The sequence below is a fragment of the Ovis canadensis genome, chromosome 25 (assembly GCF_042477335.2).
Source record: "Ovis canadensis isolate MfBH-ARS-UI-01 breed Bighorn chromosome 25, ARS-UI_OviCan_v2, whole genome shotgun sequence".
In the NCBI taxonomy this organism is placed as follows: Eukaryota; Metazoa; Chordata; class Mammalia; order Artiodactyla; family Bovidae; genus Ovis; species Ovis canadensis.
In genome coordinates, this window is record NC_091269.1 from 47,370,785 (window position 1) to 47,393,686 (window position 22,902).

Genomic DNA, 22,902 nt, shown 5'->3' on the forward strand with positions numbered 1-22,902 from the left:
CCGCAGGGCAGGGGAGGGAAGGGAGCGGACGGGGCGATCCCGGGCTGGGGCGGGGCCAGAACTGGGGCGAGTCCTAATATAGAGCCTGCAGTGCCGGCTGGCAGCACAGCGCAGAGACTGGAGCCCTAGACCCCGGCGGAGCATCAGAGTGCCTACAAGTCCCCACAGTCCAGGTCCTGCGCCCCTCTGGCCGTAGCCGCGGGTGAGTGTGAGCCTCCCTGAGAGCGCAGAGTGGATGCGGGGGACCCCGCTCGTGCCGGCTTTACTTCCCCTTACCGTCTGCCCCGGCTCGGCTGCGTCTGCGCGCTGAGTCACCGTGCCCCGTGCCCATGTATCCCCCTGCAGCGGCGGGTCCAGGCTGCGCCACGACCCCCTGAACCTCCAGAGAGGAGGGACGGGCCAGGCCTGGGAGGGAACCTAAGGGCTCCAGCCCTGAACTGCAGTAATCCACCCCGTCCGCCTTCACGCTCCTCCGCTTCGTCCCCTGACTTCTCCTTCCCATGCAGAGCTCCTGTCTAGAGCCCCAGCCTTGCCACCATGAGGGTCCTGTTGGCATGCCTGCTCGTCTGTGCCCTGGTCGTGAGCGACTCTGATGTGAGTGGCTTCCTTGCTTTGACTGTAGGTGGAGGGAGGCGGCTTGCAAGACCCCCGAACAGCGCAGGGGAAGGAAGGGGCTGCATAGGGAGCTGGAATCCTCCAAAATTCATCAACAGTAGAGCCAAACAGGGAAAAAGGACAGGCGTGGCATTGGGGCCTTGAGAACTGGGGAGCTTGCACTTGCTGCCAGGGGAAGAAGAAGCCGCAGGGACTGCCCCAACCTGCTGGCACCTGATTTGTGAAGCTTATTTGAGTCAGTCCATTTCTCCCTGCTGGAAACCTATGATCTTCCATATGAGGGCTAGTTAGACATGAACAGGGTGAGGAGAGAGGCAACTGGAGGGAGGGTGAGTTTTGGGATTGGAGCCAGTTCATCTTCACTCCGGGGTCTCAGGAACATGGAACCTTTGATGAACTTTCTCTCCCCCACTCCCCTATCTCTTCCAGGGCAGCAATGAAGTTCATAAAGAGTCTGGTGTATGTGAGTATCTACCCCTCGCGCAGATATCTTGGGAAAGCCTCAGGGGGCAGCCCCTCCCTGTTCTTGCTTCAAGGCTGGCTCTCCCCTGGCCTACTCCCACGCTCCTTGCCTACCCTCCAACCTTTGTGTTTTCCAGCGGACTGTGGCTGTCTGAACGGAGGAAAATGTGTGTCCTACAAGTACTTCTCCAACATTCAGCGATGCAGTTGCCCAAAGAAATTCCAAGGGGAATACTGTGAGATAGGTATGGGGATCCTGACTCTAACTGGGAGGGGGCAGGGGTACCAGTGATTTGGGGGCAGGGAGACATGGGTAGGATGCAAGAGCAGGCAGGAGTTAGGAGGTGGAGCGGAGGGCATCTTCACCCCCATGTGATGTACAGTGAACACACACTGTCTCATGAAGCTGCTGCTCCTGCTGCTGAGTCGCTTCAGTCGTGTCCGACTCTGTGCGACCCCACAGACGGCAGCCCACCAGGCTCCCCCGTCTCTGGGATTCTCCAGGCAAGAACACTGGAGTGGGTTGCCATTTCCTTCTCCAATGCATGATAGTGAAAAGTGAAAGTGAAGTTGCTCAGTCGTGTCTGACTCTTAGCCACCCCATGGACTGCAGCCCACCAGGCTCCTCCATCCATGGGATTTTCCAGGCAAGAGTACTGGAGTAGGGTGCCATTGCCTTCTCAGCTCATGAAGCTGGGGCTGCACAAATGTAAGATGAGGGTGGAAAAAGCCCCTTTCTAGGATCTTCTGTCTCACTGAAATCATCTGAGGCCTGGCAAGTTCTCTGAAATGCCTGTCTGAACTTCCTTCTCTAATATTCTCATCCTCACATTCTTCCACAGATACATCAAAAACCTGCTATCAGGGGAATGGTCACTCTTACCGAGGGAAGGCCAACACAGACCTCAGAGGCCGGCCCTGCCTGGCCTGGGACTCTGCCACCGTCCTTCTGAAAATGTACCATGCCCACAGATCTGATGCCATTCAGCTGGGCCTGGGGAAACACAATTATTGCAGGTAAGTGGTAAGTGGGGGTAGCAAGGACCTTGGCCTCACAGAAATCCTTGTTACTATCCTATTTGCCAAGTGCTGGCCATAGTATGAGAAAATCAAGGCCATTGGTTGAGTCTTCTCTGAAGGGGAAGATACAGAAAAGGCAATTTGGCTTGGAATGACACCCTCCTCCCCTCTATGTTGCCAGGAACCCAGACAATCAGAGAAGGCCCTGGTGCTATGTGCAGGTTGGCCTAAAGCAGTTTGTCCAGGAGTGCATGGTGCAGGACTGCTCTGCTGGTGAGTGTCACTGGCCTGTTTATGATGGTGGGGTGGAAGGTGACAAACTCCTACGTTCCCTTATTGCATCACAGGAGGGATGAGGAGGGAGGCCTGCCTGGCCCTGAAAACTGGGTGGTCAGAGGACCAGGAGCAAAACACTTTACCCTACCTCCCTGCCCAAGACATCCCTTTCTTTCTCCTCCAGGAAAAAGTCCCTCCTCTCCTAAGGAGAAAGTAGAGTTCCAATGTGGCCAGAAGGCTCTGAGGCCTCGCTTTAAGATTGTTGGGGGAGAGTTCACCACCATCGAGAGCCAGCCTTGGTTTGCAGCCATCTATAGGAGACATCGAGGAGGCTCTGTTACCTACTTGTGCGGTGGCAGTCTCATCAGTCCCTGCTGGGTGGTCAGCGCCACACACTGCTTCATGTATGTTCCTTGTTTTTTGTCCCTGACCCTTCTGCCCAAACGAATCCCTTCCTCCTTCCCAGCAAAAGATTCCCCTTATTTCTAATCCCTCAGCCTCTCTCTACATGGCCCAGGGCCCTGGGGAGAGGTGATGCTCCCAGGTCATTGTGGTGGGGAGGGGAAACTGACAGGATCTCATAGGGTCAGACTGTCTGACAAATCTCCCCACAGTAATCACCCAAAGAAGGAGGACTACATTGTCTACCTGGGTCGTTCAAAGCTTAACTCCGACACACTTGGGGAGATGAAGTTTGAGGTGGAAAAGCTCATCTTGCATGAGGACTACAGTGCAGACAGCCTTGCTCACCACAACGATATTGGTGAGTGGAGAACCCTCATCTGCCCAGTGATGATAGCTGGGGGAAGGGGATCTGGAGACACCTGAGTGGGAGGTTGCGGTTGTAGGGGAACTTGAAGACCCTGCTTTAAAGGGAGTGGTAGGGAAGGGTTCAGAGTGAAAAAAACGAGGGGTCTGCTGCTTCTCTATAGAGTCCCTGAATTTCCAAACAGGGAGCCTCCGCTGGGTGGCAATAGCTTGGACTGGGACGCCCTTTCTGTTGTGGGATGGAGCCTCTGTCTGTACCAGGATATAGAACTTGGAGAGGGTATTGGGGCTGGTTTCAGCCCAACGACCTCTGCCAGGGCTTTCTGCAGGAAAAAAGCCATACAGCTGTATGCAGTAGCCCTAGCTGTCTAAGCCTCTGTCAGCAACTGGAACAAAACCCTTGAAGCATGGAACAGAATAGGCTTGTTTTAGGTAACAGGCTACCAGCAGACCTCCCAGGATGCTTCTGACCTTAACTGATGCAGGAACAGACAGCTTCAGGGTTTGGAGGGGAGTGATGGTAACCACCTGACCATGTGGTGATCTTTCTCCTCTGCCTCCTTCCTGCTCCCCTAGCCTTGCTGAAGATCCGTACCAGCAGAGGCCAATGTGCACAGCCCTCCCGGTCCATACAAACCATCTGCCTGCCCCCACTATATGGAGATGCCCGTTTTGGCACAAGGTGTGAGATCACTGGCTTCGGAAAAGAGAATCCCTGTAAGTGACATTTGGGTCTGGCTAAGAGGGTCCTCGGGAAAGTGTTGTAGCCTGGAAGAGAGCTCAGCTTGATCAAGGGAGAACTGTGGAGAAAGAGATGGGAGCACGGTGGAAGCAGCACATAGGTCCAGGGATGGAGTAGGGAGCATTGTTTAGGAACTGATGAGCCATAAAGTTAAACGGGTGAGGGGTGAGGGACTACAGGTGCGGTAAAGACCTAGATTTTGGGTGGGGGAAAAAATAAGGGCTTTCCCTGGTAGGGACACTTTTTGGCCCCCTCCCTGACAGAGCCCCAGTGTGCAGACTGGACAGACACATCTTAACATAAATTCCTCCCTGTTTCCTCCATCCAGCTGACTATCTCTACCCAGAGCAGCTGAAAATGACTTTTGTGAATCTGGTTTCCCATGAGGAGTGTCAGCAGCCCCACTACTATGGCACTGAAGTCACTGACAAAATGCTGTGTGCGGCTGACCCACAGTGGGAAACAGATTCCTGCCAGGTGAGAATTCCAAGCATCTCTCTCCATCACACTGGTCTCCCAGGGCTTCTGGGCTTTTTCCTATCAACTTTGGGGAGTCTCTCTCCAGTCAAAGTCCCAAGAAGCCAGGACCAGGACCGCGGTTCCAAACATTTGTCAAGAGCCTGGCTCTGTGCTAGGCACTTCAGACTCAGAAAGGGACAGGGACTAAGACCATAAGAAAGAGAAAACAATAGAAAATCATACTACAATGCAGTGCTCAGAGTGTCATGTGAATTATAACTGATCAGCTGTTTAGAAGAAGGAGGTGAGCACCAACTAGAAGGTCATGGCCATGGTGGGGGGCGCTTTAGAGAGAAAGAATGTAACTCTTAATCCATAGGGAAGCAGAGGGAAGACTAGGGAGCATTTCAGTTTGCAAGATATAAAAATGAGAATGACTACGGCATATCTTGGGATGGGAAGGAGAAGTATGGGGTCTGAAAATGTAGATGGAATTGTAGATAACAGGACTTTGAAAGGCAAGCAGAGGAGTTTTAAACTTGATGTGGTAGGAAATGGGGAGTCACTAAGGACTTTGACTCTAGGAAACTCTCTTTTCTCTCTTTGGCATGATTGGCCCCCTTCTTACTTCTCCTAGGACTCACCTTTTGTGTCTTTGGCTTAACAGGGAGACTCAGGGGGCCCGCTGGTCTGTACCATCCAAGGCCGCCTGACCCTGACTGGGATTGTGAGCTGGGGCCGTGAATGTGCCATGAAGGACAAGCCAGGAGTCTACACAAGGGTCTCAAAATTCCTGCCCTGGATCTACACTCACACCAGGGGAGAGATTGACCTTGGCCTGTGAAGGACCCCAGACAACCAAGGAAAGCACCACCCACTCCCATGCTGACCGTCATTTTTTCAGTAGGGCCAGCTGCACAGCTATATTAAGGAAGAGACTGAGGAAGATGGACCCTGCAGAGGTGGTTTTGCTTGTGCTACCCCCAGGGTGAACGACAGTAGACTTACCCTCAGATATGGTCTGGGTGCTGGATGCCCAGATCCTTCCTGATCAGGATGGAAGGGTGGTCCTGAACCGGGATGGTATTGTCCATTTCTGGACTAAAGCTTCCTGGAGTTAAAAATGGCATCTCCTGTGCATAGGTGGAAGGAGACCCAGCTCCCTGGCAGTGGGCCAAGGTCACGGTTGGGAAATGAATAATTTCCCAATTAGGAAGTATGACACAACTGAGGTCTCTTGAGAGAGCTCAACCAATGAAAGAACAATGGTTTGGAGAGTAGAGACACTAATGACTTGAGGGAAGGGCTCTGACATTCCATGAATGTATCAGGAAACGTTACATATGCGTGTGTATGTTTGCACACTTGTGTGCAAGCTGTGTCAGTGTAAGAGCTGGTGTTCTGTGTCTGACTGCAAGTCTAGATACTTCCCCAAATTGTCTGGATGTGACGTCATACAGAATAGCCTGTTTAGAGAAGTCGTGGGTCACTGCTGGGGCCTCTTGGGCCTCCCAGGTGGTGATATGTATAAATGTATCATTCTAGGTTACAGACTGTGAGAAGCACTAAATTTGCAGTTTCAGTTTCACATAGATGTTTTCTTGGCCAGTTTTCCCTTCTGACCTTCTAACTGAATTCATCCAATATTCACTGAGTGAGGTGAGGACCACTCCTGTACACTGAATATTTAATAATTATATTCTGGTATTTTTATTTATATCTATTTTTGTAATTTTGAATAAATATGATCAATCAAATGTGATGTTTCTGAAGATTTTGGCTCTTTGCTGGTGCTTGTATGGGAGGGAGTTGGGAGCATAAAAAGTAGAAGATGACGACGGTGGAATGCATCCCAGGGTTTCCCATGGGGCTATATCTTGGACTTAATGGGCCTTTGGGAAGGAGAAACTAGGAGAGTTGTAGGGCAGATCCTCCATAACACATAAGGTACAAAAAGGTGCCCCAGGGACTTCTCTGGCAGTCCACTGATTAAGATTCTACCTTCCAATGTAGAAAGCACAGGTTTGATCCCTGGGGAACTAAGGTCCCACATCTGGTGGTGTGGCCAAAAGAAAAAAGGTGTGCCAGAAGTCCCCAGCATGATAAATGGTGTGCAGGCTGTGTCAATTCTCAGCTTCCTCCTGAGCCTGATGCCTTTGGGCAGTGCACATCGTATTCAACTTTACACGGTGATCCTCTTTAGAACTGCGTGTGTGCTATGTTGCTTCAGTTGTGTCCAACTCTTTGAGACCCCGTGGACTGTAGCCGGCCAGGCTCCTATGTTCATGGAATTCTCCAGGCAAGAATACCAGCGTGGGTTGCCATGCTCTGCTCCAGGGTCTTCAGGATTAGTCTCACCATATTCTCTTCATTCTATCCCCAACGATCCTTGGGCTGAATTCACTAAAGCGGGAGACTTACACAAGTTGCTGATCCAAAACCTAGCCCAGCTTGAGTTGGTGGCATTCAGGAAACAGAAAACGTAATTTCCCATAATTTGTCTATGAGGATGGTGCTGAGTTTACCTGGTGTGTTAATGAAGTTCGTTACTAGCCTTTCCTATCCCCAATATCAGAAAGTTCAGAATATAAAGAGTTATATATAGCTGGATGCCAAAATACTGAAATTTGCAAGCTATGTTAGTGAGTTTTGGCAGTGTTTCTTTACTAAGTCACCTGAGAACTTTAAAAATAGATAGATAGTCTATGCTCCACCCACAGAGGCTGTGACTCAGGTCAGGACTGGTGCCAGGGCTCGTGATTTTAGAAAAATTCCCCAGGTATTTCTGATATGCAGCCCTGATGCAGATCTGTTGGGGACAATTGGCCTGATAATGTGAAGAACTCAGTAAATTCTGGATGTGGTCAGGATATGCTCAGTTAGATTTCTGAGTAGGGTTTGAAGATACAAGGTCTCCTAGTCTTCCTGTTCAGAGAATCTCTAGACCATGGACCCCTGGAAGGCAAGGACCCAGAGTATTCAGTTTTTAATTCCCACAACCTAGCATGTTTCATTCAGTATGATGCAGTGGTTCAGAGCATGGGTTTTGGAGTCAGGTGGCCCAGACTAGATTCCTGTATAACTTGCGAACAACTCTTAACTTTTTGTGCCTCAGTTTCCTGATTGGTTCACAACAAACCGTGAAAAGACATGGGAATACCAGACCACCTTGCCTGCCTCCTGAGAAATCTGTATGCAGGTCAAGAAGCATGGAAATGAACATGGAACAACAGACTGGTTCCAAATAGGAAAAGGAGTACGTCAAGGCTTTATATTGTCACCCTGCTTATTTAACTTATATGCAGAGTATATCATCTGAAATGCCAGGCTGAATGAAGCACAAGCTGGAATCAAGATTGCCAGGAGAAATATCAATAACCTCAGATATGCAGATGATACCACCATTATGGCAGAAAGTGAAGAAGAACTAAAGAGCCTCTTGATGAAAGTGAAAGAGGAGAGTTAAAAAGCTGACTTAAAACTTAACATTCAGAAAACTAGGATCATGGCATCTGGTCCCATCGCTTAATGGCAAATAGATGGGGAAACAATGGAAACAGTAAGAGACTATGTTTTTGGGGGCTCCAAAATCACTGCAGGTGGTGATTGCAGCCATGAAATTAAAAGACACTCCTTGGAAGAAAAGCTATGACAAACCTACCTGCTAAGTCGCTTCAGTTGTGTCTGACTCTGTGCAACCCCATAGACGGCAGCCCACCAGGCTCTCCCGTCCCTGGGATTCTCTAGGCAAGAACACTGGAGTGGGTTGCCATTTCCTTCTCCAATGCATGAAAGTGAAAAGTGAAAGTGAAATCACTCAGTCGTGTCCGACTTCACGACCCCGTGGACTGCAGCCTACCAGGTTCCTCCATCCATGGGATCTTCCAGGCAAGAGTACTGGAGTGGGTTGCTATTGCCTTCTCCTGACAAACCTATAAAGCATATTAAAAAACAGAGACATTACTTTGCCAACAAAGGTCCATCTAGTCAAAGCTATGGTTTTTCCGGTAGTCATGTATAGATGTGAGAGTTGGAGTATAAAGAAAGCTGAGCACCGAAGAACTGATGCTTTTGAATTGCGGTGTTGGAGAAGACTCTTGAGAGTCCCTTGGACTGCAAGGAGATCAAACCAGTCAATCCTAAAGGAAATCAGTCCTGAATATTCACTGGAAGGACTGATGCCATAGCTGAAACTCCAATACTTTGGCCACTTGATGCGAAGAGCTGACTCATTTGAAAAGACCCTGATGCTGGGAAAGATTGAAGGCAGGAGAAGGGGACAACAGAGGATGAGATGGTTGGATTGCATCACTGACTCAGTGGATATGAGTTTGAGCAAGCTCTGAGACTTGGTGATAGACAGGGAAGCCTGGCATGCTGCAGTCCATGGGGTTGCAAAGACTCGGATACAACTGAGTGACTGAACTGAGCTGAACTTCTTCATTGGTATAAAAGAAGTATCTACCTCCCAGAATTGTTATAAGGATTCATGCACTCAGAAATCTCTTAGCCATTACCCTGGCCCCTGGTAAAGGCTCATAAAACAGTGCCTACTATCATAAAACTCAGTACATTCTTGTAGAATTGAATTAGGAACCCCCTCCCCTCTTCCACACCAGGACTGAATACGTGTGTTTTGTGGAAGCTGAAACCTGCTAGGAGAGAAAAGGCACAGTGTGAAGCTAAAGAGCCCAGCCCACACTGAGTTGCTTCTCAGCCTCTGCATTCCCTGCCAGGGGCTAAGAAAGATCATGTTCCAACACGAGCAGCGCCAGCATCAGGGCTCCAGACACGGAAAACAGGAAGTATAAACCCCACTGGCAAGTTGAGCAATGTACTGCTAACACTCTTCAGACCATTTCCCAGCCACCTGACTGACCCCCAGCCAGCTGTTGTCTCTTCCCTGTCACAGACTTCACTCGGGGTTAGCAAGGATCAGCCACTTCTCCAGAAACCAGTTTTGTGGTTCCAGACATGACCCTGTCACTCACTTTAGGGAATATCTTCTTCTAGTGTCCCCATGTTCTGGACCTCGTGCTAAAGGTCCTTCCCCAAGGATCTGGTTTAATCCTTGTAACTATCCTATTGATGGGGGAAGGTGCCATCCTTAGCCCCATATAACAGTAGAGAAAATGGAGGCACAGAGAGATTGGGTGGCTTGCCCAAGGCAGTGTGGCTGGTACGTTGTGGAGCCAGGCTTTTGATCCAGGCAGCTGGCTCCAGAGCACACAGGCCCAGCACTGTGACGTATGACTTCTCAGCAGGGCCCCTCCTGAGGGAAAGTTAGCAGCCCTCTTTTCAAGCTCCCTACTTCAGGGATGCTGGCTTTGGGGAGGCTAGGTGTGTCAGAATTTCAACCCTGGCCTAGATTGTAATTCTTCTCTCTTAAAAGACTCCCAGGCCAAGTGAGCAGATCACATTCAACCACCAGTTGCAAAGTAACACTTTACCCTTCTCAAGTGAACCTCAGCCTTTTTGGTTGACACCTGATTTCATTGAAGTGGTTTTTGCTTTCACCAGAACCCCACCTTCTGAAATAGTCTGTGGCCCATTGTATTATCAGGGCCTGACTTGATTTCCACTCATGCTCTGCCTTTCCCAAGCCAGCCTCCCACAACAACCACACCCCTGCTTTCTTCCACCCTTCCACCCTCACCCCAACTTGTCCCCCTCCTTCCCCAGCTGCAGACACTTGAGCCTGCCCTTTGAATCACCGTGAGAGGAGTTTGCTGAGCTGTACTTTAAATAGTAGTATTATTGGGATATACTAATTCATGTGCCATACAATTCACCCATTTAAAGTGTACAACTCAATGATTTTTAGTATATTCACAGAGCTGTGCAACTATCATCACCATCAGTTTTAGAACATGTTCATTACCTCAAAAAGAAACCCCATACCAGGGAAGAGGGATAAATCAAGAACCTGGGATTAACATTCACACTCTACTATATAAGATAAATAACCAACAGGGACCTACTGTATAGCACAGGGAATTCTACGTGGTGTTCTGTGATAACCTATATGAGAAAAGAATCCGAAAAAGAATGAATCTATGTACAACTGAAACTAACACAACATCACAAATCAACTATAATAAGAAAAAGAAATCCCATACCTGTTAGCAATCACTCCCTTTTTCTTCCCAATTCCCTCAGCTGCTAATCTACTTTCTGTCTCTGAGTTTGCCTACTCTGGACATTTCATATTAATGGTTTGCCATCTCAACCTCCTCCACTTGGCCCTGAATATTGGGGTCCCCAAGATCAGACCCAAGACCAGTTCCTCTTCCCGCCCTAAACTTTCTCCCACACAGTCTTATTCACACTCATGTGTAAATTACCATCAATCAACAGTTGACTTACAGATGCTTATCTCCAGCCAGACATCTCCTCTGAGCTACAAACCCTTAGTTTTAATTGTCTACTTGACACTCCTTTTGGTTTTCACATACAGGGCACTTCAAACTCAACCTGTCCCAAATCAGCCCTGTCTTCAGGCCCCAGCCTGATCGACTTCTATTGCTCTCTGTCTCAGGTGATGGCACCACCTCTATTCACATCCAGAAAGCTAAGAGTCATCTCAATGCGTCTCTCCTTTCACCCTCTTCATCCCATCCATCTCCAAATTCTGGCATTTTGTTTCATAGTTGTTGAGGTCATCCAAGTCTCTCCATTTTCACTACCACCATTACTTGAGCCCCTGCCACCATCCAGTCTTGCTTAGACCACCACAATAACTTCCCTAATGGGAAGCTTCCAAACTTCCCCAGGTTGGGAAGCTATTGACTTCTAGCTGTGACTCTAAAGGCGATTTGATTCATTGACTCTATCACTTCTTTCACTCCCTCCATACTCCCACCACTACCACACTACTGCACAACTGCACTCATCTCACACACTAGCAAAGTAATGCTCAAGATTCTCCAAACGAGGCTTCAACAGTACACGAACCATGAACTTGCAGATGTTCAAGCTGAATTTAGAAAAGGCAGAGGAACCAGAGATCAAAGTGCCAACATCCATTGGATCATTGAAAAAAGCAAGAGAATTCCAGAAAAACATCTACTTCTGCATCACTGACTATGCTAAAACCTTTGACTGTGTGTATTACAATAAACTGTGGAAAATTCTGAAAGAGATGGGACTACCAGACCACCTTACCTGCCTCCTGAGAAATCTGTATGCAGGTCAAGAAGAAACAATTAGAACCCAACATGGAACAATGGACTGGGTCCAAATTGGGAAAGGAGTATATCAAGGCTGTATATTGTCACCTTTTTTATTTAACTTATGTGCAGAGTACATCATGAGAAATGCTGGGCTGGATGAAGCACAAGCTGGAATCAAGATTGCCAGGAGAAATATCAATAGCATCTGATATGCAGAGGACACCACCCTTATGGCAGAAAGCGAAGAACTAAAGAGCCTTTTAATGAACATGAAAGAGGAGAGTGAAAAAGCTGACTTAAAACTCAACATTCAAAATACAAAGATCATGGCATCTGGTCCCATCACTTCACGGCAAATAGATGGGGAAACAATGGAAACTGTGACAGACTTTATTTTCTTGGGCTACAAAATCAGTGCAGATGGTGACTGTAGCCGTGGAATTAAAAGATGCTTGCTCCTTGCAAGAAAAGCTATGAACAACCTAGACAACATATTAAAAAGCAGAAACATTACTTTACCACAAAGGTCCATCTAGTCAAAGCTATGGTTTTTCCATTAGTCATTTACGGACGTGAGAGTTGCACCATAAACAAATCTGAGTGCCGAAGAATTGACACTTTTGAATTGTGGTGCTGGGAAGGGTTTTTAAGAGTCCCTTGGACTGCAAGGAGATCAAACAAGTCAATCCTAAAGGAAATCAATCCTGAATATTCACTGAAAGGACTGATGCTAAAGCTCAGGCTCCAGTACTTTGGCCACCTGATGTGAACAGCTGACTCATTTGAAAAGACCCTGATGCTGGGAAAGATTGAGGGCGGGAGGAGAAGAGGACAACAGAGGATGAGATGGTTGGATGGCATCACCAACTCAATGGCCATGAGTTTGAGCAAGCTCTGGGAGTTGGTGATGGACAGGGAAGCCTGGCATGCTGCAGTCCATGGGATCGCAAAGTGAGACACGACTGAGCAACTGAGCCGAACTGAACATCCCCACCAATCCATTCTGCTCATTGGAAGTAAGAAATCTTTTGAAACTGCACATGTGCTTACTAACTCCCATTGCTCCTGCTGTCTAGCTTGGGCATGGTCCAGCCTCTCCCTCTTCTCCAGCTCTGCCTGACACCAACCTCTTCCAGGCTTGCCCTACTCAGTCGTTCTCTTACTCATCAGTTCCTCTCTCACCACGGGGCCCTTGTGCATCCTGATCCTTCTGCCTGGGACTTTCTTCGACTGGTTAAGTTCTTTCTATGCTTCAGAGTTCACTTTGCAAGGAAGTTTATCCTGGGTTGCCTCTGTCTATAGATGATCCCAGGGCTTTTCTGGTGGCTCAGACTGTAAAGAATTTTCCTGCAAAGCAGGAGACATGAATTTGATCCTTGGGTCAGGAAGCTCCTCTGGAGGAGTAAATGGCAACCCACTCCAGTATTTTTTGTCTGAAGAACTCCATGGACAGAGGAGCCTGGCAGACTACAGTCCAAGGGAGTCACAAAGATTCGGACATGACTAAGTGGCTAACACACACACATACACAGGTGATCCCACTATTTTGTCTACAGTCTCATTACACTATGCATCGCCTCTCTGATGCACTTGTCATGGGTGCAATTTTACTTTTCTTGTATCATATCTGACCAACGTTTGCTTTGCCCTACCAAGTCGTAACCTCCATGAGGGACAGTGTGTTTTGATCACCACTATATCCCCAGCACTAAGCATGATGTCTAGAATATGGCAGACATTTAAAAACTGTTTATTGAATGAATGCATTCTGATGCATTTCTTCCCATTTTTTTTCCTCTGCTTCTTTTTTACACAGTCATGTTCACATTCTACACATAATTTTGTATCTTGTCCTTTGCCTTTGTCATATTTTATCATAAGACACTTCCTGTGGTATAACAAATCTCTCCAAGCCTATTATGTACAGTGTAGTTAATAATAACACTAATCCAACCTACCTTTCTGGATTGAGGCATCACAGATAAGGTATGTGAAAGTTATCTGTAATCTGTATGTACATATGAGACAGTACTATTTTCATTTAAAAGGAAATGGAGGTAAAATTTCTCTCTGGTGCCCTCCCCACCTTTACCCTTATACCTCTTTACCTTGGGCATTTTTTTGTTTTTTTGTTGCCCTTGTTCTGCCTGACCACATAGTTAAGGTTTAAAGTAACTCATTAACTTTAACATGCTACCAGCCCAAAGAGTTTAGAAGGTTTTCTAAAAGAAGGGCATTCTGGCCAAGTCGATGAGGGTTGGGGGCTAGGAGAGGACTCAAGATACTTGCTGACTTATTCTTCTCTCATTCATTTAACAACTGTTTATCAAGGGCTGGTCATGGGCCTGGCACTGTGCTATGTACTGAGTGTAGAGATGAAAGCCCTAGTTGTTGCCTCAGTGGGCTAGAAGTCAAGTAAGGAGCAGACATGCAAATAACAGAGCACAGTGAAAGCACAGCTATAGGACAATGTAAGAGATGGGCACGGAAGGCTGAAGCCGGATCTTGAAGGGCAAATATGGAAGGGACAAATGACAATCTGAGTAGAGGAACCAGTACATGGAAGGTAAAGAGGAAGGTGGACACACGGGGCACTCAAGGAACTGGATTCAACTGGATGGGCTAGAGGGCCAACGCTGGAGAGACAACCCGGGTGGAGGGATTGGCGAGAGCTGAAATCTGAGGGCCTGGCATCTGGTCCCATCACTTCATGGGAAATAGATGGGGAAACAGTAGAAACAGTGTCAGACTTTATTTTGGGGGGCTCCAAAATCACTGCAGATGGTGACTGCAGCCATGAAATTAAAAGACACTTACTCCTTGGAAGAAAAGTTATGACCAACCTAGATAGCATATTCAAAAGCAGAGACATTACTTTACTGGCTAAGGTCCATCTAGTCAAGGCTATGGTTTTTCCCGTGGTCATGTATGGATGTGAGAGTTGGACTGTGAAGAAGGCTGAGTGCCGAAGAATTGATGCATTTGAACTGTGGTGTTGGAGAAGACTCTTAAGGGTCCCTTGGACTGCAAGGAGATCCAACCAGTCCATTCTGAAGGAGATCAACCCTGGGATTTTTTGGAGGGAACGATGCTAAAGCTGAAACTCCAGTACTTTGGACACCTCATGCGAAGAATTGACTCATTGGAAAAGACTCTGATGCTGGGAGGGATTGGGGGCAGGAGGAGAAGGGGACGACCGAGGATGAGATGGCTGGATGGCATCACGGACTCGATGAACGTGAGTCTGAGTGAACTCTGGGAGATGGTGATGGACAGGGAGGCTTGGTGTGCTGCGATTCATGGGGTCCCAAAGAGTTGGACGCAACTGAGTGACTGAACTGAACTGAACTGAGAGGACTCTGCTGGCCTCGTGAAGGACTTTGGACTTTATTGTAATGAAGAGTCTTTAGAAAGTTTGCTGCATGTGGTAGCAGTGTGAAAGATTGAGTAAAAGATTTTTTGGCCTAGATGAGACTGTGGAAAGAGAAAACCAGCTTAGAGACGAGTACAATCAGCTAAGTAGAAGCTGAAGAGTGTTTGAACCGGGCAATGGCAGTGCTGTGGGGGTGGAGGGTATAGATATGGGAGATTTGTTGGGGGCGGCGGGGGGGACAGGGTAGACTTGGAGTCTGGCTAAGGTGAAAGGAGGAGAAGGACGTATCATTTGATTTAGCCTCCAGCCTTTGGATAAGTAAGATATTCCATAATTTTACAGGTGAGAAACTGAGGTTTCACTGTAAGTGATTTCCCTAAAGCCATATCTAGTAAGTAGGGCTTCCCTGGTGGTTCAGATGGTAAAGAATCTGCCTGCAGTGCAGAAGACCTGGGTTTGATCCCTGGGTTGGGAAGATCCCCTAAGAAGGGAATGGCTATCCACTCCAGTATTCTTGCCTGGAGAATTTCATGGACTGAGGAACCTGGTGGGCTATAGTCAACGGGGTTGCAAAGAGTTGGGCACAACTCAGTGACTAACATTTTCACTACTTCACTTTCACATCTAATAGGTAGTTGACAACACTTGAGTTACTACTTGTGCAATTTTGGGAATCAGCATCTACAGGGCAAGCTAGACCTGCTGATGAGTTCTGTGACTGTCCACACAATCAGAAAAATTCTCATCATCATAACCGCAAGTGGTGCCCAAACCTGTGGGGGTTGATACTTGTTCCCTAAACTTCCCAGGTCTGTTCAACCCTGTGACTGCGGTTCTGAAATGAAGGAACTTCTCCAAAACCTCCCAGTCCTGTGATGCATTGTCAGTGAACTGGTGGATGGGTTGTGGTATGTATAAGGGCATTAGCAGATGCTAGATCTAGCTGTTTGCCTTCCGGCTTCCCAAAGCTGAGGCATGACTTCTGGTGTTTGGGAAGACCATACGCACTTTGCACATAACCAAGTTCTGTGCTCAAGGTGTAAAAATGAAGTGGATTTTGTAAGAACTCCTATTGATAGTGTTTTCAGCCCAATCCCTCCATCCTCCTTTTCTGTGACCTGCCAATTGCCTTTACTTTCTCACTCCCTGTTAATATAAAGGAAAGGAAATGACTTTCTTCTGTCCCTTGGCTCTTTTCATCTTTGCTCTGTAGTCTCTTTAGCTCTCTCTCTCTCCAGAGCTGGTATCAACACCATGGGTGAACACGACTCTAGCTCCCACTTGACTTTCCCCCTAACTAGCTTAAGTATCACCCACTCCAGTACTCTTGCCTGGAAAATCCCATGGACAGAGGAGCCTGGTAGGCTGCAGTCCATGGGGTCACTAAGAGTCGGACACGACTGAGTGACTTCACTTTCACTTTTCACTTTCATGCATTGGAGAAGGAAATGGCAACCCACTCCAGTGTTCTTGCCTGGAGAATTCCAGGGATGGGGGAGCCTAGTGGGCTGCTGTCTATGGGTTCGCACAGAGTTGGACACGACTGAAATGACTTAGCAGCGGCAGCAGCGTGAGTGTGTCAACCCCTACTTCAGACTTTCTCTTACTTCTCACTACACCTGTTGGCTTCCCTGGTGGCTCAGATGGTAAAGAATCTGCCTGCAGTGTAGGAGAACCGGGATCCATCCTTGGGTCAGGAAGCTCCCCTGGAGAAGGGAATGGGTGCCTGCTCTAGTATTCTTGCCTGGAGAATTCCATGGACAGAGGAGCCTGGCAGGCTATGTGTATAGGGTCGCAAAGGGTCAGCCACAACAAAGCACACGTGCACACCTGTATACCTCTTACTATCATGAGCTGAGAGGCTCTGCCAGGGAAACTCTAAGCTTCTGAGCCTCAGGGGAGCTAGGTGTATATGTGGAGTTAACAGCTATTGATAAGATCACTTTTATTCTCCACTGTAATTTGGCTACCATCCTTGGCCTTGGAGAGTTATTAGAATTCTGCCAGGATGCCCCAGTGGTGAGCTTATTGGAAGTCCTGCTCTGACAGCCCTCTCTAGCAGCCCTGTCAGGTCAAGACTCCCTCATGCACTTACCTCAACACTTTCTCTCCCCCTGGCTGGACTCCTTCACGGCTGAAAGAATGAGGAGGGAGCATGGATACAGGCAAGGGGTGGGGTAAACACTTCTTAAAACATCCATCTAAAGCAGTGGTTCTCCAAGTATTGTCCTTCAAATAGCAACTTCAGATGACTTAGCTCTTGTTAGAAGTGCAAAATTATCGGGCCCCACTCAGACCTACTGAATGAGCAACTCCAGCAATCTGTGTTTTAACAAGCCCTCCAAATGATTCTGTCACACACTCAAGTTTGAGAACCACCCATCTAAGCCATTTATTCTCAGACTTTAGTACACATCTGAACCACTGAGCTTGTTAACAATAGCCTAGTTAAAACTGGATTGGTACCGGGGCAACTGTATTTTTAGCAAGCTTCCTGATATTCTTCAAAGATTGAGAATCACTAATCTAAGGAATTCATTTTATCAGTTAACTGAATCTCCTGGGGAGGGAGGAGACAGAAGGCTGTAGAAATGTCTCAAAGTTCCTAATGCTACCTGCATCAGAACCTCTGGGGAGCTTGTTAGAGAAGCAAGATCTGAGTATCACATGTGGTGACCCAAACTCTCTGGCCCTGAAGCCTTGGCAGGCACATTCAGAGTTCTGTAGGTTATTGCTATGCATGTGAATGTTTGACAATTCTAGATGATAGGTCGGCAGGCATTCTCAACGATGGATGCACGTTAGAATCCCCTGGGGAGCTTTAACAGTGACCTGATATCGAACCCCACTTCCAGAGAATCTGATACAATTGGTCAGATACAGGGCTTCAGTACTTTATACAAGTTGTTCCTCCCACCCCCACCCAAGTGATTTTAACATATAGTTAGGGTTAAGAACCATCAGGTTAACGGATGGTGCTGGACTTCCCTGGGGGTCCAGCGGCTAAGCCTCCACACTCCCAATTCAGGAGGGCCTGAGTTCCATCCCTGGTCTGGGAACTAGAGTCACATGCTGTAACTAAGAGTTTGTATGCCACAACTAAGACCCAGTGCCCCCAAATAAACAACTAAATATTTTTTGAAAAGGATGATTCAGATCTGGAAAGAATGAGGAAACAAGAGAAAGTGAAGGAGTGCCTATGAAACACTTGGCGGAAGCCTGTGGGGGAGGTTAGTTAGAAACGGAAAGGTGGACAGGGCCTCAGGTGGGAGGGCGAGCAGGTTGGCTCAAATGGTGTGGAACTCAGTGTAGGAAAAGGGTTAGTGTATTAATTTCCTACTGTTGCTGTAACAAACTACCACACATTTAGTGGCTTAAAATAACACAAAGTTATTATTTTAAAGTTCTAGAGGTCAGAAATCCAAATAGGTCAGCAGGGCTGCATTCCCGCTGGAGGGTGTATTTATTCTACTCTAGGGGAACAGAATCCATTTCCTTGCCTTTTCTAGCTTCTAGAGGCCCCCCACATTCCTTCCTATCACTCTGACCTTTGCTCTGGCATCATATCTCCTTCTCTCCCTCTGACTCTTCCATTTCCCTCTTATAAAGAGAGCCCCTTATGTGTGTGATTACATGGGTCCTACCCAGATAATCTTCTGGGCTTCCCTGGTGGCTCAGAAGTTATCACCCTCAAAGCCCCAAATTTCACCATCTAAATATTCTTAAATATAGTATCGAAGAGGAAAGTTAAAATTTTACATAATCTCCTTCTCCTTTGCCTCTGTAACTCAGCTTGCCCCTTGCAAAGTCTAGATCATGTAGGTCACGTAGTCTCAGAAAATGGGGACTTACAATACTAGGAACTGGAGTTCATTTCATGCACCCTTGTCCTGCTCTTTGCAACTGCCCAGCCCCTGCAAACCTGCTTAATCATGCCTGTCCAGGCCAGGCATGCCCCTCCCCATCTTGACTGCTGTTCCCACTTGCGTGAAGCCCCTTAGTTTAAACCAGCCTATTAACAGCTAGTGTTGCCCACTACAGTCTGTCTGTACAAACTCTGTAATCCCTTGGTTTGGGGCTCAGAGCTTGGAGTGTTCACTCCCTTGGGCCCGCTGGTGTAATAAACCTGAGTTCTCCAACTCTCTGAGTGTGGTGCTTGATTTCTCAAGTACTGGTTTCTGCAACATTTCTGGAGGCCCCAGCAAGATTCCAACCGTGCCAGCACCTTGAGCCGCCGGACTGGTGGCTTGGTAGGGCTGGAGTGAAGGAACCCCGAGAAGAAAGAGGAGGCACGCCCCCTGACGGTATTCTGGGTTCTCTTTCCGACCGGTGTTCCTACTCTCCGGATGACTGAGCCCCAATTGAACTCATTGGAGGAACAGACCAACTCACCAGGAATGGCCACAGGATAAGGTGAGGCCCAGGGGATGGTCCCCAGGAAGGAACCTACCCTAACTGGTAGAAGAGGAGACTGGTTACCTCCTTGGGCTCCCAGGAAGGGAGCATCAGACAGAGAGACCTCGGGACTTGGGAGGAAGGGAGGCATCGTGAATGATAACCTCCTTGGAGCTCCCAGGAAGGGAGCAACAATTAAGGAAACCTGTAGACTCAGGAGGAAGGGAAGCATCATGACTGATAACCTCCTTGGGGCTTCCAGGAAGGGAGCAACCGTTAAGGAAACCTGGGGACTCAGGAGAAGGGAGGCATTGAGATAGCCTCTGGATGATTGTGAGTGTGTGATTGCTGATTGAATGAAGTGAGAGAAATTTTTATTTTTGGAAAACTGCAAAATCAATTATTTTTGCACATGCAATTAAAAGCAACTAGTGTTCTTGCCTGGATAATCCCAGGGACGGGGGAGCCTGGTGGGCTGCCGTCTGTGGGGTCGCACAGAATCGGACACGACTGAAGCGACTTAGCAGCAGCAGCAGCAGCAGCTTGTTATAAGGGGTTTCCCTTGTAGCTCACTCGGTAAAGAATCTGCCTACAGTGCAGGAGACCTGGGTTCAATCCCTGGGTTGGGAAGATCCCCTGGAGAAGGAAATGGCAACCCACTCCAGTATCCTTTCCTGGAAAATCTCATGGACAGAGGAGCCTGGTGGGCTGCAGTCCGTGGGGTTGCAAAGAGTCGGGGGTTGCAAAGAATTGGGAACGACTGAGTGACTAACACTTACTTATTTAGCTTGTTATAAGGCCTGCCCAGGGAAAAGCTTGAAGTTAACACTTTCCATGTCCTTGAAATACACAGCCAACTTTGCCTGAGACCTCAGCCTTGGGCAAATTAGAACTTTAAGCAAAGAGAAAAAAAGGGAGGGGGTCAAAGAGATATTTTAAATTTCAAATAGAAAACTATAAGATCTGTCACTCTGTCTGTCTGGATTCATGTTTGTCTCAGTGTATGTCTTTTTTTCGATAATATTGTTGAAGTTGTAAACGAGTTCTAATTGGCCTAAAGAAAAGTAAGTGCTTACAAATCAAATAATTCTAAATACAAGAAAAATTAACTGAATAAATTTCAGATTCATTTGAATCCAGAAAATGGGAAACATTCAATAGTAAATATCTAGTATTAATGTTTGTTTGCTAATCTAATAAGAAAGTAGGATGTATGTTTTAATAAAAAATATAAAAAAATAAAGAAAGTACGTCTGACTTCCAGGTGGCTGTTACAGAAAGTGATTAAAAGGTGTGTGGAAGGTGGACCCTGAAAAAAAGTTTTGTGCATGGTTGCTGCTGCTGCTGCTAAGTCGATTCAGTCATGTCCGACTCTGTGCGACCCCATAGACGGCAGCCCACCAGGCTCCCCCGTCCCTGGGATTCTCCAGGCAAGAACACTGGAGTGGGTTGCCATTTCCTTCTCCAATGCATGAAAGTGAACAGTGAAAGTGAACTCGCTGTCGTGTCCGACTCTTAGCGATCCCATGGACTGCAGCCTACCAGGCTCCTCCGTCCACGGGATTTTCCAGGCAAGAATACTGGAGTGGGGTGCCATTGCCTTCTGTGCATGTTTAGGACTAACTAATTTAAAATAAATTTAATTAAGTTTACCTAAATGAGTTTAAAGCAAGCTAGTGCAGAAACTTAAATTCGGCCTTTCTCTCTGTTGAGAAGACATACTTTCTTCAAATGTTGAACTGCTTTTAATAATAGACATAAGTTTCTTTACCTCTTAATTGATCTATTCTATATTTACCTTTGAAATTTTTGAAATCTTTTTAACTTTGGCTAAATAAATATTTCACAGTAACTTATGTCATCCTTCTTGACTGAGTGGTATAAACCCTTTTGATATTTATTGACAAAAATTCCTAAATAACTTGACTTCTAACTAACTTTGGGACATTTCAGAGGGCCCCTGAGACATCCCAAAGAGCTATTAAGCTACCTGGGTTCATTGGACATGTTAAATTATGTGGGAAGTATTGTTAAAGGGGTGAAAAATCTTCTCAGGTTATACTGTATGGTTGATATTACTAATAAAGAGATCCTAAAATTATGTGAAATTCATATGATTCTGATATGCCCCAATAAAATGTGGTCAATAATAGTTCTAGTTATCATATTAAAGTGTTATGACCAGCTTTCTTTGTCAATTGCAATAGAATCAGAATTTAAACATACCTTCTATGGTTTCACTCTCATGCCTTTAGAAGAATACTGCCAGTTCTTCAAGATTCATGGAAAAGACTTTCTAAGACTAAACAGATAAAAAAATGTTGTTATTAGCAGTAAGCTGGAACCAGTCTGGAATTTGTCTTCTCTCTGTTTAGAAGACAAAGTTTTCTTAAAATCCAGTTTTTGATAACAGATTATAAATTTCTTTGCCTTTAAATGATTTATATTTGTTTTTAAAATCTTTTTGTTACTTTGGTAAAGGAAATAAACATTATTTAAGATTATGGTACATGTAGACAAAGCTCATTCTGCTTCTACAAAAAATAACCCCTCATGGTTAGACTTTCGCTATCTTGATGTCCTTAATAGTCTGCTCTTAAATCAGGAAATTAAAAATAAATAAACAACAGCTAAAAATCAAAGAGCCAGGGCTATAGGAAATCCAAGATGGCTGCTTGGTTATTCCAGGCTCCCTGACAGACCTCATTTTTATTTGATGGGTTAAAGCCTTACCTGGGTACGGTGTTAATGCCCTCACAATGAGTTCTCCAAAAAAAGAAAAAATTATGTTTCACTAAATATTAAGTTCTAGTTTTGTTAATTAAGGTCTGTGCTTACTAAAAAGCAAGAGAGTTCCAGAAAAGCATCTATTTGTGTTTTATTGACTATGTCAAAGCCTCTGACTGTATGTATCACAACAAACTGTGGAAAATTCTGAAAAAGATGGTAATACCAGACCACCTGACCTGCCTCTTGAGAAGCCTGTATGCAGGTCAGGAAGCAACAGTTAGAACTGGACATGGAACAACAGACTGGTTCCACATAGGAAAAGGAGTACGTCAAAGCTGTCTATTGTCACCCTGCTTATTTAACTTGTATGCAGAGTACATCATGAGAAACGCTGGGCTGAAAGAAGCACAAGCTGGACTCAAGATTGCAGGGAGAAATATCAATAACCTCAGATATGCAGAGGACACCACCCTTATGGCAGAAAGTGAAGAAGAACTAAAGAGCCTCTTGATGAAAGTGAAAGAGGAGCGTGAAAAAGTTGGCTTAAAGCTCAACATTCAGAAACCTAAGATCATAGCATCTGGTCCCATCACTTCATGGGAAATAAATGGGGAAATGGTGGAAACAATAGCTGACTTTATCTTTCTGGGCTCCAAAATCACTGCAAATGGTGATTGCAGCCATGAAATTAAAAGACACTTGCTCCTTGGAAGGAAAGTTAAGACCAACCTAGATAGCATATTCAAAAGCAGAGATATTACTTTGTCAACAAAGGTCTGTTTAGTCAAGGCTATGGTTTTTCCAGTGGTCATGTATGGATGTGAAAGTTGGACTATAAAGAAAGCTGAATGCAGAAGAATTGATGCTTTTGAACAGTGGAGTTGGAGAAG

General features: G+C 46.5%; 1 protein-coding gene across 1 annotated transcript; it reads left to right on the plus strand.

The window, feature by feature from the left end:
* Window positions 1-4: 4 nt before the first annotated feature.
* PLAU (plasminogen activator, urokinase) lies at window positions 5-6,099 on the plus strand. The gene is made up of 11 exons (XM_069572157.1): window positions 5-202; window positions 507-594; window positions 1,045-1,078; window positions 1,215-1,322; window positions 1,920-2,094; window positions 2,279-2,370; window positions 2,558-2,777; window positions 2,988-3,136; window positions 3,718-3,858; window positions 4,212-4,360; window positions 5,010-6,099. Exons 2-11 carry the CDS (start codon window positions 538-540, stop codon window positions 5,184-5,186), a joined length of 1,302 nt encoding a protein of 433 aa, XP_069428258.1. The 5' UTR covers window positions 5-202; window positions 507-537; the 3' UTR covers window positions 5,187-6,099.
* Window positions 6,100-22,902: the final 16,803 nt, after the last annotated feature.